We start from the raw sequence: 19,561 nt of genomic DNA on the forward strand, positions 1-19,561 counted from the left end.
GTTTCTCTCTCAAATTCTAATAAAATTGTCTTTGAGTTTCCTTCAGAGTTCATTTCTAAATTCATTTATTACCAAGACAAGGAACCTGATTGGAGGGAGAGAATCCTTCTCTGGTGACAATGTCAGTCATCAGAGAAGCAATAGCTGATGAGGGCCACTTTCCAGGATGACAGGCAGTGCTCCTAACGTGATGCTTGCCACAGGATGTAATAATTTTCAAGTATTTTGATTTTGATAATAAAGTGGAAGGCTAATGACTCAGTTTGAGAACAAGGTTTTCTAATAGAAAAATCCTGGGTTTCTAGACAAGGCAACTAACTCATTGCACCTTGCTGGCAGTAATCAGGATGCTGATGCATATCAGATGGTCTCCTGAAGCCAAGCCACAGTCAATCACAACAGTCATTTCAACCTGAGAAGGTGTCATGTGTTTAGAGGTGACTTCATAACTTCCAACATAGGAACCGAAATAGTTGTGAAAACACCTGTATTGACATTTGTAATTTCCTCGAAAACGAAATGTCTAGAAAACCCTCAGACTTGGAGGGAAACATGCTGTCCACCATTCCTTAAGTAGCTACCATACTGTAAGTGCTTTATCACTGGCATGGAAGTTAATGATCCTATACAGTAGATACACTTCTCCCCACTTGCTCACAGATAGAAGAACATCTGCCCCTAGCTGTGGCAGGGCCATGGATGATTCAAGTGCTGGCCTCCTCTGGACCCTCTCCACACTCCGGTGCCACATCTTTGTGAGCTCTGTGCCCCTTCGTAATGGATCAGGCTTGAGCCTTTAGGAGTATACACACAGCCCAGTAAAACAGACACACACCTCATTGTTTACCATCCTACTGTCAGAGGCTAGTGCTGCTTCTCTCATACACTTTACAGAAAAAGACATCAAATTACTCCTAGAAATATTTCCTGAGCGGTGGCTACGTGCCGGGCAAGCCTCCTAAGAGCTCTGTGTGCCTGAACTCACCTATCCTTGGAGCAGTCCTTTGGGGAAGGTACTAGTTCACAGAAAAGAGGCAAGGTTAACGGCTGCACAGGAATCCTGCCAGCTAGCGGTGTGTCCCCACTAGGACACACATCTGTGGCAACTCCAGACACAGGATATGGAACAAACATGGAGTATGGGAATCCGAGAAGGTGCCAGAGACACAACCTTGACCAAGTCAGTTCTCCCCAAGTCTGTCTCCTCATCTGCAAATGATAGCACTACTTTCTTCGCATCCTTAAATGTGACTGCACAAGAGAAAGTAGCTGACAAGTTTTGGAAAGTCATTTTTAATCTGAATTTTGAATTTTGGAAATTAGAAAGCAGGTCTGTCTTGGTTATAGACTGAACACCTGTAACTCATTTTGTTTTAGAAGACGTGTTAATACACATTTTTCACATTTGGCCTCAGAAGACACCACTAAAAGGAACATATAAAATCTGTGAAAATGACTAGGTGAAGGCAGGTGCTGTGGTGAACACTAACTATAGACTCTACAACTCTTTCTTCAGCAGAAAAAGCTCCAACTATTCCTTCACCCTGCAGTTAGCATGTCTTCCCAAAGAGACGCACCAGGCAGAGAGAGGGATTTGGCATCACGTTTAAAGACCATCCTAACGTGCTCCCACCTGAACCATCATGCATACACTTTGACCAGAGGATATAATCCCTTTCTTGGTTCCCAAGCGTCAGGGTGATGCCACTGGTACAGCAGACGGGGGTCAAGGCAAGCAGCTTGGCCGCGGACATGGAGTAACAGTCTCTTTCCTTCACGGCCCACCTCTGACTCAGCATCATGTGATTGCAGGGGATCAGATACCTGGAATGACAAAGAGCCAGCATTCAATGTCTCTGCAATGCCCTGAAACCACTATCACAAATGACGCCATAAAATACAAAATTGGAACCAATCATGAGCAGCACACTGGTTATTCACTCCCTTGTTCAAAAGCCTGCCAAGGGCTTCTTCCTTCTGACAGAACCGTTCTCTTCAGCACATTTCTAGCCCTCCCCAATACCATCTCATGTCCCTCTTTACCCCTATGCCTTTAAACCCACCACAGACTCCATCCGGAGTGAGGCTTTCCCCTTCTCCTCCTGACAGCTCCTTGTCATGGAAGCGCCACGTTCTCTGGGGAGGCTTCCCAGCTCCTTTTGCCAAGGCAGAGCCCTTCTCTCCCTCCCCTGTGTGTACGTGGAAGCATTATTAATCTTGCATCATTAATATTTCTAATCTACCTCCTCAACATGTGTGCTACCAGAGCAAGAACTGCTTCAATAGTTTTGTCTTTTGATTCCTAAAACCCTGGCCCACAATAAGCAGTGAAGGTGGCAAACCCCTCCACAGCCTCTTCTGTTCTCTGGAAAATGGTGCCCAACAGTTCAGTGGGGAGCCCTGGACCCTGCTGCGCAGGTCGGCTGGTGATTGAAAGCATCTTAGTGTTAACATGAACCCGGAGAAGAGAAGATCCCATCACCTGTTTCAGACACACCTGAGCACACCACCGAGCTCTGTGGGCAGAATGGGTGGGTTTAGTGGCTGCCCATTCTGAAGGCAAACACCACACCAGTCATTTCAACAAGGATGGACCAAGTGGTTGAAGGACCGGAGGCCAGAGACAATTTCACAGCAGCCTAAGCCCCCATTTAAGCAACCACAACCTTTCAGTAAACCAGAATGTTTTTGACTTCCCCTTTCGGCTCCTGAGAAAGAGGCAGCACAGAGGAAATCAAGCTGTGATTAAGGATCCCCTGAAAGAGATGGAAGCACAGCTCACAGGGCATGTCTAGAGGCCTATAATCATGGACTGGTCCCCACATCTCCCGTTGATCCCGATGAAGACACCTGTTTGTTCTAACGGCCCATCTGCTGCAAGGGGCTTCAGTCAAGGAGAGAAACATTCAATGCCCTTGATCCATTTGAAGTGGTCACTTCAAGAGCACTCTCCAGCTACGAAACACAAACTTGCCGCTCTCCCCAAATCAAGCCATTTCTTGAGTCCTTTAAATTCCTAGTGTAGCTAGGTAATAGAGTCTTGTCTTTCCTTACTCCCTCCACCCTCATGGGCACCTCACCGCTGTTTCTAAGAGCCAGATTCACCCATCAGTCACTCTGGTGTGGTGGCATCTACATCTAAGCTGTTTCTTGAAAGCAACAAGAACAGAGAGGAGCAGAGTGGGAGGGAAGCCCAGGAGACGGGTTTGTCCAGACACCTTGGAGACCTGGGTCTGAACTGTACAGGAGCAAGGATGGATGGCGCAGGTGGAAAATAAAGACATCCCTTCTCCTAAGGGCTCTGTGAATTGAGACACCTTGGGTAATCTGGGTGACAAGGGGAGAGAAGCAATGCCCACCTCTATCTGAACACAGGCCAGCTGGAACTCAGAGAGCATCACAGCTAATCCAGCTGCCCGGCACCTCTGGGCAGTTGAGGATGGGGGCATGGGGGGGGGCAGCTGGATGGAAGGCAGGCACAGGCAGCCAGGGGCCAGGACATAATGGAAGTGAAATAGCTCCTAGGCAAAGGGCCAGAGCAAGGCGGATACCACAGCAGACAGCACATGAAAATGGTGGGAGAAAGGCATGCTCATGAATGTACACAAGAGCTCTGGCATGGGGAGGTGACAGCCGCTGCTTCCCAGAGGGCCAAGGTCTGATGTGAGATGATAAGGAGGAAGGCAAGGCAAGGACTCCCATAGCACCGATGGGAACTCTTCTATTCCAGGCTGGAACGGTCTACAGTAATGCAGGCGACATGGGACTTACTGTACACGCACGTGGATCATTAACTATTCATAGACTCAACAGCTTCCGTGTTTTCATAGACTGCACGAACTCAATGCCTGTGTTTCATGACTTAAACTGATATACATGCTTCTACTCTTTGTTTGAAGTATTAAACAAAATGGAGCACTGGATCGAAGCCAATAAAACTATTTATCAAATACCACCCAGTAGATAGCTTGAAATTATTTTAGAAGAAAGAATTGACAATGTGCGACTTTAAAAATACCTGTTCTCAGCACATGCTAAGAATGTCCTCTTACATAAATGGAGGGAGATGCCTGTTGGTTAAAGCAGAGGTTCTGTGGGACAGAAATGGGGACAGGCACCCCAGTGAACGACCCCCCCAAGGGTTCCCAGCACTGCTGCTCTGTTGACTTTTTAAATCAAGGGTAAGCACACACACCATACTCTAGCCCTGTGTCCTTCCATCTTTTTGAGAGAATGGTGGGGAACAGAATAAATGCTAACAACTTCCCAAATGATAAATACCAAGATAATGTGGTCGTTGCTAACAGAAAAATCATGTGAGCATTTAGTACATGCATTTTTTATGAAGCCATCTTTTGACTACATGCTACGTAATTTTGTTTGGAGATTTTACTTACATCCAGGAAGTAATAATTAGAGATCTCTGTGTGTGTTTATTGACTGAAATGCTATGTTCCTCAAATCATTATGTATCCCAGTCTGGCCTCAAACTCGTCATTCCCCTGCTTCAGCTTCCTGAGTACTGGGATTACAGGTCAACACCACCACGCGTAGCTCACAGACTAAGAAATACGGTCTTTATATGTCCAGATTAAGACATTTCCCAGTATACCAGGAATAAAAAGTGCTGTCCATATTACACACACAGGTTTCCATCACTTCCCCAACTCTCTAAAATCTTCCCTTGGGCATCATTTAATAATAATTCATCACCCCCCAAAAAATGACATGAAGTTTGGAGTCAGAGGTAGATATAATCAAAATACATTATATACATATGAGATATTCTCGATACTTTTTTTAAAAGTAAGCCACCACTCAGAGTAGTCAGTGACAACCAGTGGTGACAAAGAGCACACACTATCCAGTGATGTACTGACAAGGAGCACCGAATGAATGGCAGCAGTGATGAACTGAAAAGCCTGGACCCCAGACAGAAAGCTGCAATGCTACCAGTGAGCTTCCTGGGCTGGCTGTCCACCTCTGTCACTGATCCCCAACTCCCTTGCCAGACAGAAGTGTTCCCAAAATGTACACACAACACAGCCTCTCTTCAAGTAAAACTGCTCCTATCTGAACACAACAGGTAATGGGGTTCACAAACCTGAATAAAAAACAAAAACACCCTAACGAGAACATTCAGGAATGGCAACTAAGGTATAGTAATTGATTTTCACCAGAACTGGGAAATTCCTGGAGCAGAGGGGTTTGCTGCATCACTATCTGTCAGTAGTTCCTGCCTGCCCTTGGCCTCTCACAGCTGCATGTGGATGATTTCTCCTAGGTTTTCTGTTCACTGGCCTACCCCCTCTCTGGGAATCTCGTTTCAATTGACCCCTCTGACCCTTTGTCAAAGAAGAAACTTGAACAGTTATGAATAGAATCCTACTTTGAAGTGTCAATATTTAAGAGTCTTTGAGTGACAACAGATAGACACGTAACAGATGTACAGACAGACAGATCACCTTCTCTAGGAGGATCCCCACAGCCTGTGCTGCTGCATGGGCTCTCAGACCTCCACGCTTATCACACACAGTCAACAACTGCACAGAAGGCAAAAATGAAAGGGAGATTATGATCTGTTTTTATATTCTTTCCAACAAAGTTTAAGTGACGAGAAGAATAAAGTTTTTTTTTTGTTGTCCTTGCTTCAGGCACAGATTCCAAATCTGAAAGACATTATTCTTAGGAGTTTGAAATACCTTCTCTAGAAAGCCCCCCCTCCCTTAAGTGTATATAATACCCTGCATTATTTCGAAATGCTTTCATGGATGTCACCACAACTGGTCCTCTCAACAATGCTATGAGGCAGCATGTTCCAGAAGTGAGACAAGCACATCTGCAGGCTTAGAAGGAGGGGCAGGAGCCAGAGGTCTCCTGCACAGGCCTCTCAGGTCCTCTGGTAGTCCAGGTAGAATTGGAAATAGAGGAAGTATTCAGGAAAGAGCGATTGTGGTTTTGTATTAGCACCCATCCACCATAGGAAAAATAGCTAGCCAGAGAACCTAGGGCCAGGTCTGTCTCTAACTTCAGGCCCGCCATTCAGAACTTCTTCCATTCAGAACTTGTAATAGCATCATGCCCTGCAGCCACCTTCTGGGAAATCACAGAACTGACTAGATCTGACTTGGACACGTGTACATTTCTCATCATCATAAGGTCCAGGTCTGGCTCTCGGATGCAATCATGTTTAACACCATTGCTGAGGACAGATTTGAATATTCTGAGCAAAACGTGATCAGAGCTCATCTTGTAAAGGTCATCAGATGTCCAGCAAGCAAACCTGTCACTCTAGCCTTGCCAGACCTTGGTGACCCACAGTGGGGAAGTGACGAATCTCAGACCTGACCAGGGACACTGCCATTTCAGGGACTCTGCAAACACAGCTCTTTTCCCTGCCATCAACGATGCAGCATTTAGGAATTTAACATTCAAATGCAATCAAGGCTTTGCCCACCTTGAGTAAGAGCCTAGTTCTGAGCAATAAAAAATGCTTTGCCAAGTTGTTCTGCTAGATTTCATTCAGGCCCTGCTAATGCATTCTGTCTGTCGGCAAAGACTTGCTGGGGAGCTGAAGTAATCCTTTTAAAACAGACTACCAGCTGTGTCCTTATGATCGGATTTGTTCTCTGCTAATGCCTTGAGATTAGTTACTGATGACCTGATTTAAACCCTAAAAGTTCAAAAACACTGTTTTACTTAAAAATCTTATAAATGATAGTCTCCCATAAAGCAACAATCTGTGAGGCCCTCCAGAGTGTGCCACCAAGTTTTTCGGGACTCGGTTTTAATCCCCCTTTTGTAGGATGCTATACTCACACCCACCATCCCTCCAGCCAGTGACACTCCAACTCTGGTGGTACACCAGGACCCTGCACAGTGTTTGTAAGACACAGTTCACAGACACCACCTCTAGGGTTTCTGATTTACCAGGTCCTGGGGGAATCTGCATTTCTGACCAGTCCTATGCAATGACCATTCCCAGAATGGTACTTCCACATCCCCTGGCTTTTCCATATGTCCACACATACACATACACATGGAGGTCAGAGGTCAACTTCATATATCATTCCTCAGACACCATCTACCTTGTTTATTTTGAGACATGCTCTCACACTGGCCTGGAACTCGACTATTACTCCAGGCTGGCTAGCCAGTGAATTCCAGAGATCCGGTCTCTGCCTCCCCAGCACTGGAATTATAAGCATACACCAGTTATTTCTAAAATGGGTTCTGGGGATCAAATTCAGGTCCTTATGTTTGCATGGCAGGCCTTTATCACATGAGCTGTGTTCCCAGGCCCTCTTCATTAACTCCTACCCCAGTCATGTCAACACCAGTGGTAGACAGGGAAAGCTCAGGCCTCCCTCTCACCCTGTTCTTCCCTTCGCTGCTCCCTATTTCCACTAAGGAAGGAGGAGTGCATTCACCAGCGCATAGGCTGATCCTCTTACACTACACCTGCTGGCCATGCCCTCTTAGACCAAGCCTACCTGCTTCTGCTCCCAAAGCTTTCCACTCTTCCTTTCCCACCCTCCAGAAAGCGGAGCTCTGTGTCTATTCACCAGCCCACTTGAGAGAAGATGATAGAACAAATACATCTCCACAGGAAGTTAATTTACAGTCCTGGCCTGTCCCTGCCTTGTCCATAGTGGTTACAGAGGAGAGGGGCATAGTCTTTCCTGCAGGGATCTTAGTTCTGTGGGCCCCCTTTACACATCCTGAAGCTCATAATAGGGTGGGTCTCACTGGAGGAGTGCATTCAGGATTTAGGGGTTGGGTTCAGCACAAAGGAGGAAAGACAATGACTGGGACGGACTATCCTGGTGCTTCTGGAGTGCTAAGGGGGATTCAGAACTGAACCACATGTTCCCAAGGAACACAGTCACTTTCCTTCATGGAAGCAGGGGTTCCCATGGCAGGCAGAGAGGGGGATAAGGCAGAACTGGGGGCTGCTGAACCTGCTGCCTAGTCACCAAACTCAGACTCCTACCCTCAGACAGCAGCCTCCTCAGAGCTTCTCCACCCTCCTGGAGGATGGCTTTGCCATCTTGTGCTGAGCCCTGACTATCTGCTTCATGCTGTCCTCACCACCAAAGCTCACAGCCTGGACAGTCACAGTGTAATGTTACTAAAGAAAAGGCTGAAAACTATATCCAAGTGTTTTATATTTGAAAAAAAAAGAGTTGTTTTTAATAACAAGGGTCCCTTAAGAGAGCAAACAACAAAGAGTAGCCCAGGAAACCAAAGTTCAGCCATGACCCCAAAGAGCTTTAATAGTCACACAACTTTCCAACATTCTCATTATTGTTTCCAGGAACACATTCATAATACAATACAAATGCCCCCACTAAAAACTTTTCATAATGAAACAAAATTAACTTTAGGAGATAACACACACACACAAAAAAAATTAAATTGGCTCTCTTAATAATTTTCTTCCTTAGAGGCACTGTCCTGACTTCATTTACATTATCAAAGTAAAATAAAACAGTAACACGCACCGCAGAGGAAACTTCTTTAACGAGAACAAGCAACAGAAGCTCACCTTAAAACTAGTTGTAGCATCACATCCTCACAGTGTAAGCCAATGAGAGTTCTGAACAGCGCCAGGGACACCACACAGAGCTGGGGGAACAAGAAACACAGCACGGTTTCAGACGTCAGGCTGATAACTCCACCTCCCCCCACCCCCCGCAGGTGACAAATAAATCAGAATTACAGAACAAAATGGCCTCTCCATCCCTAGCAGTTTTCATAAAACACACATTGCTGCCAGGAAAAATGTATTCCGAATACCAGTTCCCCCAGGGGAAGAGTTGGCTAGAAACCTAATGGCTGCCTGGGAAATACTCATGCTCATATTGTGAATCAAAGACCCAGATAACACAAATGTGCCCCTTCAACTCCCGACACACATACAAACTTTCTACCTTCTCTTGGAACAATTTGTTTTTCTAAGTTGTCTTCAAATGTGACACTGGTTATTTACAAGAGAGGGCTCACGGGAAAGCACTCAAAACCTGGCCAGCTCTCTTGAGAATGTGCAGCTTAAGCCTCAGTTTCTCTCTTGGTGTTGGGGCAAATTTTTCTCTTTGGTTTCATTTCCTATAGTGCTCCAAGTGTGAGGATTTACTTCCTTAAGGAGTTCACTCAAAAAGAATAATAAAATTTTTAACAAACACATGAATTCTTTCAACCTCTAATTTCTACAAAGGAACGATGGTCTACCAAGCAGGGGAGACACCCAATTACAAAAATCACGGTAGCTTCTGGGTCCCGAGCTGTTCTCAATCTCCCAGGCTATTTAAGTAATTCAGCCTCCCATTCTTTGGGAGAGTAAATGCTAGTTTGGCTTCTAGCCAGGATGAACTTAAAACCAACAAAAGTATTGTAAAGAAATAGCTAGATTTGACTAGCTCCAAACATGCCTTTGCTCAGGATGGTGACAGGCTGTAGTTAGTCAGAAGCAACACACTGTCCCATTCCAAGTCACTGTACATGCTTCACGCTTACCTAGAATGTCTTTCCTGCCTCCTGTAAACCTTTCTGTTCTCTCTTACAATACATCCACCCAACACTTCCTTTTCTCAAATAGATATCCTGCCTATCTATTGCCATAGTAACCCCTGCCAATAACTGTCAAGGTGCTTGGCAAGGTGCATGTTTCTTTTACTAACTGAGTTGTATTCTATGTACAAGTATTTTAAATGATCTAAACATTTCCAAAATTTCTGTGAATTGCCTTTTCAATTTTTAAAAATTTTGTTTCCCGCTGGGCAATGGCACATGCCTTAATCCCAGCACTCGGGAGACAGAGGCAGAGGCAGGTAGATCTCTGAGTTCAAGACTAGCCTGGTCTACAGAGCGAGTTCCGGGAAAGCTGGGACTACACAGAGAAACCCTGTCTCGAGAAACCAAATAAATAAATAAGTAAAAAATTGTCTTACTTCTTTCTTCTTTGAAACTATTATCATATATGTGTACAAGATGTGTGTGCTCACACACATGTCTGTGCACATGTGGAGGTCATAGGACAGCTGGTTAGAGTCAGTCCTCTCATTCCAACTTATGTGAGTTCCGTGGATTGAACTCAGGTCACCAGCTTTGCACAGAGAGACCCCTTACCCACTGAAGCCTTAATTTAGATTTATTTTTGACATAGGGTCTTGGCTATGTAACCTAGGTTAGATTCCAACTTGTGAAACTCCTGTCTCGGTTTCCAGAATGCTAGGCTCACAGGTATACACTGCCCACACCACTTGGTTTTCATTTCTTAGATCCTTAAAACACTAAAGTTCTTCATGTTGAATATGCCAAGTTTGTCTAATATTTCTTTTGTTGCTCATGTTTTTGGTGTCGTATCTTAGAAACTATTGCCAAGGCTACAAAGATTTTCTCATTTTCTTTAAACTTTAACTCCTTGATTCATTATGAGTTAATGGGTGTTTATCACGTGAGTTAAGAATAAGTCTTTCAGCCTATGAACACAGAAATGCTTTATATATGTGTGTGTGTGTGTGTGTGTGTGTGTGTGTGTGTGTATGAGTGTGTTATTTTTTATGTAAACATGGCTGATATCTTAATTTGATTTTTAGATTGCTCTCTTCGAAGGTTAGTGTTATTGCCAATGTGACAGAATCTAAAATCATCTGGGAGGTAGACCTCTGGGCACGCCTGTGAGGGATTATCTTAACAACCTTGATTGATGTTGGAAAGCCCACTTTAATTGTGGGCCACACAAAAGTGAAGCCAGCCCCAACATCCACGCAGTCCTCCTTCTGTGTCCCTGACTATGTGATGTGACCAGCCATTTCAGCTCCAGCTGCCTTGAGGTCCCTACCATGAAGAACTCTACTTTGACATAAAGCAAACACTGCCTCCTTTAAGTAACTGTCTTTGTCAGAAAATTTTATCATAGCAACAGGAAAAGTAGTATTAAAACACTCACTTTGTATAACAATAAAGTTGATTTTGTACATGCAATTGTATTTTTGCAGCCTCACCGACCTCATATCCCTTAGATTTCATTTTTTTTGCATATAAGATCATGCCATCTAAAAAGCAGGCAGCTTTAATTATCTGGGCCTTTATTTGCTTAATTATATAAACAAAAGCACTGCTTAAATAATTAACAAGCACACTCTTACCTTACTCCCTTCTTAAGGGAACGCTTTCTCCACTGTTAGGTTTTAGCTCAGAGCTCATAGATAACCTGGCTCAGCTTAAGGAAATCCCCCACTATTCATGGTCTGCTGTGTCTGGAAACCATCGTTCTTCTCTGTTTTTGTAAGCTTTATTATTGTTGTTCTATCTATCTCAGACAAATACAATCAAAGAGTTCATGCTTTTGCTACTGGCTATAATATCTTTTTGATACTTAGTGTTATATCTTCAAGGTTCATCCATGTGCTAACTAACATCTCAAAACAACTTATCCTTTCCCTTGTAATTTCTTGATCTTCTAGGTATTTATGAGTATGTTGTTTACAGTATGTATATCTCTACCTACCTGTGGATTTCTCAAATTTCTGTCAATGTTGTTTTTATTTAAACTCACTGTAATCAGACAATATACATGATTTCAATCCTTTTACATCCATTGAGCCTTGTTGGTTTGATTTGGCTTGTGGTCTGCCTCGGAGAAGGCTGAATGTGGACCTTGCTCCTAGCAGGTGAAATGTTAAATGAGACTTTTTTTTCTAGTATACCACTTTAATTTCTGTAGACGAATTTCTAAACAGTCTTATTAAATAAGAAACACAGAGCCAAATACAGGGGTGAAAGCCATAGAGATCAGAGAAACAGTGAGAGCCACCAGCTGACCTTAGCTCACCACGCTGCCGTAGCTTCCCAAGAGAACCGGCTTCCTCCTGTCTAACCTGCACCTTTACTGCCTTCTTGTTCTGCCTTCTCATGGGCTCTTAGTCCAGCTACCTCACTTCCTCGTCACTGCCTGTCTGTACAGACCTCCAGGTCTCTATGGTTGGTACTGGGATTAAAGGCATTGTTTGGCTGTTCCCTAGTGTGTCCTTGAACACACAGAGCCTCTGCCTGCCATGTGATCAGATTAAGGGCATGTGCTACCACCGCCTGACTTTTGTTTATGGTTGGCTGTGCCCTCTGATCTCCAGGCAAACTTTATTTATTAGCATACAAATAAATACCACCACAAATTTCTTTAATTTTACTCAGTTATTTATTTATTTAATTGAGTCAGGGCCCTGCTATGAATCCCCAGCTAGTAACTGGTTTGCAAACTTTCTGCCTCAGCCTCCTAAGTGCTAGAATACAGACCTGTGCTACCATGCCTGCCTCCTGGCTATGAATACATATACTATAATACATATAATACAATACAATACAATATAATATTTTTTCCTTAGCAGCTGCATTTGTTCTTCCAATAAACTTATCAGACTCTACCTTGGACTTAAACTAAGTTAATTCAAACAAAATACAGAAATAATATTCCTATATAGTTCTATTCTCTCCTCTCCCTCTCTGTGATATTATTTTTAAACATTTAACACACATACACTATAAACTCTAAGATATACTGTTAGATTTTTATCTTTTGCTTTTAAAACAGTTGTTGACCTTAAGTAGAGATAGTCTTTGAGGAGGGGCTGTATTGCGTGACATTCTTAGTATTTAATGACTCTTCGAAGTTGACTGAGGCTCCAAATGAAAACCTAAACCCACAATTTCCCAGACTTTCACTCCCAAACACCATGGACAGAGATTTGCTACCTCAGGCCCTGGTTACTCCAGTTCTTTGGCTTTCCCTGCACCCAAGTCTTCATGTTCTCAGAACTATGTTCCCTCAGAAGTACACTTTGCCAGTTCCACAGAAGGAAGCATCAACAAGACAAATTGAGAAAATTGGGGTGGGGTAGGGGCACAGTGCCACCTCCCTAACAAAGGGACACCTGACAGGGGAAAGAAGTTATCAAATTATCTCTACTCAAATAGAAAGAGGATAACAGCTGCAGGAAGTGGAAAAGGGGGAGGGATGGAGGGGAATATTCATAATTTCATTCCCCAGACAATTCCTTTGTGGAATCTGAGTTGAATGCATCCTTCCTTGGAAACTCTCCTTACCCGAAAGGGGGTGTTGATTCGGCTGGTGAGAGTGTCCAGAATGTGGACATTTTCATGTTGGTGCAGTAGGATGAAGCGGAGGAAGATCTCCAGGAGTGCTGGTTCAGAGATGCTGCGCAGGAAAAGGTCCAGGTATGCTGTTGTGGTCATGACCTCCTCCACCGTCACCTGGAACCAATGACAGTGAGCACAGAAAGTCACCTTCTCAAGGCTGCCAGAGACGCACGCCAACACCCCACCTCAACACAGGGACACTGCCATGAAAACACTTGAGCGCTTAGCTGAAGCCAACAACATGTCCATGGTACACAACACCTGCCCTGTAGCACAGGCAGGGAAACGCAAAGACAGGGAAGGCACCCGTATGCTCTGACAGTTCCAGTCAAGTGCAGTTGAAACCCTATAAAAGTTTTAGTACATACTCAAAATGGGATGAAAGTTTATGGAAAGTATTTATATGCTTAATAAAGGAATAATTAGAGAGTTTGGTATAATTTGTCTCACTATTATTAGTCATTCAATAAACCTTTGCTGGGATCCTCCATGTACAAGGAGCTGTAAATGTAAGAACATGCTTTATGTTCAGGAAATTGAGCTATCACAAATTAAATGATCATGTAATAAATTGCAAAAGAGAGGTGCAGACATGGAGTGCTACAGATGTTCTCTCAGATGTGTTTCTGGAAAGCAGCAAGCCAATATTTTTATAAATGAGTACCACATATAAAACATTATTTATAAAGCACTATAAGAACTTACTGCTTAATAAAGTAATGGTGACTTTTTATAACACAAATTCAGATTTTTCTACCTATGTACTTTTCCTATTCAGAAAAAAAAGTCAATCTTTCTGTAAATCAGACTGGTGTTAGGTTTCTCACAGAGCTGAGGAGTAGAGGCTTACAGTGGAGGCCAGAGGTCAAAGTCAGGTGTATCCCTTGATCATTCTAAACCTTATGGGGGTTCTTGGGGGGCGGGGGATATCTTACTGATCCTGGGGGTCACTCATTCCACTAGTATGGCCAATGGCTCCTCAGGGATCTGCCTGTGTCTTCTACTCTTGCCATGGAGGTGCAGAAGCACACTGTTACCTAACATTTCTACATAGATGGTAGAGATCTGAACCTGGGTCCTCAGGCTTGCATGGGAGGCACTTCACTGACATGTACTCAGCCCCTCAACCTTAAACATTGATTCGAAAAGCTATTATATGCTCCCTGTTCTCCTAAAAGCAGAATGTAGCAGCTGATCTTTCTATCTAGAGGTTATCACCAAACTATCAATGTCTCTGCTGGGCACAGAAACGTCCACCTTGGATGCACTGAGGTCACTAAATGCACAGTTCAAGCTCTCGAGTTGCAACACCACGCGCTGCAAACACCCCACCCCACCCAACGCACTTCATTCTAAATGAAGCAGATGGCAATGATCCGTGAATGAGTATGTCTCTTCTTTTCCATTTCTCCCTCCCTTTCAAAGTGCTCACTGTCACTTGAATCGTACCATTACCAGGGCCATTCTTTTTATACTACATTCCTCTTCTCCTTTTAATTTTCAGCTTTTAAAAACCCACAGATCAGTTTAGAAACCAGATGTCCAGAGCTTCGAGATGAGTGTAGATAGGCCATGAATGGCTGCATCTGTGAATAAAGGCTTGACGCTATCTATTTTGGTGGTTTGAATTACTTTTTATAAGTTCTTGGTGCTCAGCTGTGTTCTGGATAGATGAGTCCAGGTGAGTAAAATATCACAAAATCAGCTGTCTCCTTTCTTTACTCTAATACATAATGGACGTTATGGTAATAAAGCCCACTTGAGTTCACTCTTTCAGAATCCACTGAAACCCCCACAATGGTGTTCTGGGTGATAGGGCACATCACTGGAGTGCAAACACCCTCCTCCAGCTTGGCAGCAACAGTGTGAGCACACGAGCATTCAGACCGCATGAAGTCATCTGTCCACTTCAAAGGGCTCTCTGTAGCCCAAATAGAGGAAAGGAAGCAGAAGCAGGGAATATCAACCCTGGGCCACTAAATGACACCGAGAAAAGTGCATCTCACAACTGTCCTGCTTCTGCAGCTAGCTGCTCTAGCCTGGAGCTTTCTGTAGCTCTCCAGTGGGACTTGCAGGGGACATGTCTAAGGCTGTCCTGAGGTTCATACCTAACCATCCTACTACAAAGCTGCACACACAGAGGACTTCCTTGCAGGAGAATGGCAGCTATTCCTCAGAGATCCAGCAATTAATATCTGCCAGAGTTGAACATAACTTACTTCTCCCATATACTCCATGCTACATACTATACCACCATATACTCCTCACGTAAGTATGGAATTACTATGTGTTTGGATTGTATTCCATTAGAATGCTTGCTTGTAAACACTGTTGTTTGAGTTGTTAACTTGAGTTTCACAGAAAAAAAATGTTAAATTAATTCTTAATTAGGCTAAGGGTCAGGATTTCCAACAATTTCTGAAATGATCCTAAACTGTATTACTAACTTTGCAGTATGTATTCATGTGACTTGATGGCCTCAGCACTGACAATTAAAAAATCTAAGCATCCATCAATTATGAAAACCACTGAAAATGTTCCATATCCTACAGCATCAAATATGCAGTCAAGAATTAATTTTTTATGGGAAAATAAATAGGCACATTTGTCACTATGTAACTTTGATTTCATAAATGGCAAAATTATATGTGCAACAAATAATTGTTTTACATGCACTCATGATTTATTAATATAAACATATCATTTGCACACCTATTTTATATCCCTACTGTGGTAAAACGTGTACTGTCCCTCATGGACTTGTAGGTTGAACACTTGATTTCTATCTGGTAATGCAGCTCAGGCGGCACAGCCTCCCTGGAGGTATCATTGATGGAGGCCATGAAGTTATAGAACCCAGCCCTGACTCCTGCCCTCCCTGCGTCCTTTCTGCTGACACTGTGTGACTGATTCCTCTGTTGCCACCCCCTCTCCACCATGGTGAACGGTGTCCTTTCCTAGACTATGAGCCAAAGGAAACCCTTCTTTCCTCCGGCTACTTCCTGCTGGATGTTTGGTTATGGTGATGAGAAAGGTCAGGAATATACCTGTCTACCCAGGGTCAGGGAGAACAGTTCTGGCAAAGGAATTCCAACTAGACAAACAACTAAGAAGCCTTGTTCAGCATGTGTCCTGGAGGCTCTTCCATCTGTCCTTCCTCATTGCTCGCTCTCTCTCTCTCTCTCTCTCTCTCTCTCTCTCTCTCTCTCTCTCTGTGTGTGTGTGTGTGTGTGTGTGTGTGTGTGTGTACATGCCTGCACATGTGTTCTTCTGTGAATAAAATTTTACTCAAGCCTTCCCACCCACTATGCTACCCTCTCAACCCTTAGCTTTTGACACAAGCATCCCTGTGTAGGCCACGCTAAACTCTAACTAATAATCCTCCTGCTTCAGTCTCCAGAGCATTAAGATCACAGGTGTGTGCTACCACATCTGGGTGTAAGTACATTTTTAGTGAAGATCTCCAAAATAATTAATGCCACTCAACACAGCTAAACAGGAAATGATGCTCAACCACAAACATGGAGTTCAACTATTCACATCCACTTGACTGCAACACTGGGATGGCTTGATGGAAACCTCAACCAAAATGATCAAGACAAATATAAATATATAAATATATACATAAATATATATACAGAAAAAAGCAGAGAAATGAAATCATTCCAAATGGGCTGACAGTTGCTACATCAGCTATCCCCACTGGGTCACATGTGACCTTAATAAGCTCAAAAGCCCAGCAATCAACTATCTAGAATCCAAGTCTGTCCTCAGGGGGCCAACATGAAAGGGGGTGTTGAGCAGCTATTGTTTACTACTCTTAGGCTGGATAAATGAAAAGATTTTATTTCTTTTCAGAAATCAAAGCTGTCATTAATAAGCTAAGAGGATTTAAGGAAGCACTTGGGGGACAGCATTTACATAACATGTTATAAATATTAAAAAGCCAATCCCATTAAATATCACGTTGCAAACTCTTTGTAGATTGAGGTCACACTTACCTTAAACTAATCCCCCAACCTGGGAAACCCAGTGGTCCTCTCCTTCCACCTCTGCCCCCACCATGTCCTTCAAAGCCTTTTATCCCAGGAAAGCTTTTCTGTCCCATTATTGTACTTTCAGAAACTTCTCCTAATCCTCCCAAATAGGCAACGTCCTTAATGAGGCTAAGACTAAGAGCCTAAGTGCGATCACTTGAAAGCTAAGGATAACCACAGAGGAAAGACGCTCAGCCTGAGGAATGCAAAATAGAGCCTTCTGTTAGGATTCCAGAGCAGCATTAGCAAAACACAGAAGTCACAAACTAACTAGTCAATGATGAGGGACAATGAGCTGTAGCATGAGGACCTTTTTGTCTCCTAAGACTGTCAGTATCTACCTTGTTCTATAAAGGATGGCAGGCAGCTACCAACTTACACAAAACTAGCCAGCTATACAAATTAACTTGTCACTCAAATTAACAATGTCTACACATGTTGCAGCTTGAGAATGTTATTTCCTATTAAAGGTAGGCCATAATGAGTGAAGGAATTCCACCCACTCCCAAAATCATCCTTGATAGGATAAAGACAGCTGTGACCTGAATAATCAATACACCTGCTGCCTAGGCACTGCCTCTGCTTCCTCCCCAGCCCAAGTGCGAGGACGGAGGCCTTCCTTGGGGACTTGGTTTTAATACTGTCAGTCCAATCTGGTCCATTCGCTGAAGCGAATCTTTCTTTACCTACTTTCTCCATCTTCCCTTAGCCCTCACTTGGTTCTTTCTGCATGCCACTGGCCTTTGCCAGCCCCTTAAAGTTGTATTTTCTAAAAAATATAGCTTGAGACTAGGTGAATGAATTCAATTTGCTGGTTCACTAATGGTTTAGACCATTTTCAAATAGAAAATGTAGTAAGTGCAAGTACTGTTCTGAGGAACTTAGGCATATATATTCTGTGAGAAATACATACAGATTGTACTGTGTGCAGGCGCTTCACTGGTGTGCCCAGGAAATGTGATATGCCAGTGTACACAGCCCTGAGTGTGAGAAGCACAGCCATCCGACAAGCAGTACATTCACACAACTCCAAACCACTTGTACCGGTCCACTGCCCACCAGCGGTCCATCTCTGGCTACGGCTCAGCAAAGTGCACAGAGTTGACCCTGGCTTTCTGAGCAGGATGGCAACTGAATGTATCGTCACCTTACTTTTTTATCTTAGCCTACAAGCTCTAGAGGGATCCCCTGCCCCTTTATTAGAATTTCAAGCTTTTGAGAAACAGACCAAACAGACCGCTATTTTCTTTTTAAAAGGAGATGGATGCCACAATCTACTTCTACAAAGTCAAAACTCTATACAAAAAAAAGCCCAGCCATCATGCCCACACTGCAGCAGCACATTAACTTGATACGTAGGAGTGAAATTGAGCATACAGACACTCTGACCCTTCTGTAATCAGCTCTAGTTGGGTGATTCCATTTGCATCTAAATTAGCACCAGTGTCCTCTCTGTGATGACTGGTTTATATGTGTCTTGAAAAATAAATTTCCCATCTGCTAGCTGTTTCTTTGTGATCCAGTCACATTGGCACAAACAGATGGATCCTACCTTCTGTCACTCAGGTAGGTGGCAGGCAGTGGGGGTCAGGTGACTGTGACATCCTCTGTAAGACACAGCCACCTTTCTTTGGCTTTTTCTCTGATGCAGAGGAGTAAACTAAGTAGCTGGTTCCATGGGTCAATGGTGAGTTCTCCCACCCCATGGTTCCAACCAGTGTGGAGAAACAGTAGGATCAGCGGAGCGAGAAGGGAGACTTGTTACATCACAGGAAACAGAACCAAGAAAGTCTTTACTGAACCCATGCTGAAGCCCACCAGCTGCTGCCAGAGAAGCAAGCCAATGGACAGGAAGTTTGGCCACTGTGGGTGGCCAAGGGCAGCAGCTGGATGGGCTCTTCACGGCCACCTCTCCCTTCCAAGGACACAGACCCCCAGGTTCACATTCAAGTGCAAATGGGACACCCTGGTTCCCAAAGAGTGGCCACACCACACTTCAGCCAAAAACTCAAGACAGAAAAGATTCGATTACTCAAGGTCTGAAAATAGTCTGTAGTTGCTGCATCAGGCCCCCTCCTGTCTCCCTTCTGCTCCTCCACCTTAAGGCCACACAGTATACTGATGCCACTGCCAGAGGCAGGCTGCGAAGGATGGAGGTGACGTTCAATGTCATCAAGTTGACTTACTTATTCCCAAAATACTTTAAAAAGAAGGAAATGAAAGTGAGGGTGTCTGCAATATATTCTAAGGAAAATATTTTTTAAATGAAAGCTAGTCTCGACCTTTTCTCTATACCCCATTCTGTTTCAGTGCAGATGGACATGGCCTGCCGTGCATACTGCTAACCACCATGGAGACGGTACCCA

The 19,561-nt window shown here is 43.8% G+C and overlaps 1 protein-coding gene across 1 annotated transcript in view; it reads right to left on the reverse strand.

Moving 5' to 3' along the window:
• Positions 1–19,561, reverse strand: part of Fam160a1 (family with sequence similarity 160 member A1) — an 87,327-nt gene that overhangs the window by 15,697 nt on the left and 52,069 nt on the right. Inside the window, exons 5-7 of the mRNA XM_036191094.1 lie at positions 13,105–13,272; positions 8,549–8,628; positions 1,634–1,824 (exon numbers count right to left, since the gene is read on the reverse strand). Coding sequence (XP_036046987.1) covers positions 1,634–1,824; positions 8,549–8,628; positions 13,105–13,272 — 439 coding nt within the window. The remainder of the gene's footprint in view (positions 1–1,633; positions 1,825–8,548; positions 8,629–13,104; positions 13,273–19,561) is intronic.

Source organism: Onychomys torridus, chromosome 6, assembly GCF_903995425.1.
Source record: "Onychomys torridus chromosome 6, mOncTor1.1, whole genome shotgun sequence".
Classification (NCBI taxonomy): domain Eukaryota; kingdom Metazoa; phylum Chordata; class Mammalia; order Rodentia; family Cricetidae; genus Onychomys; species Onychomys torridus.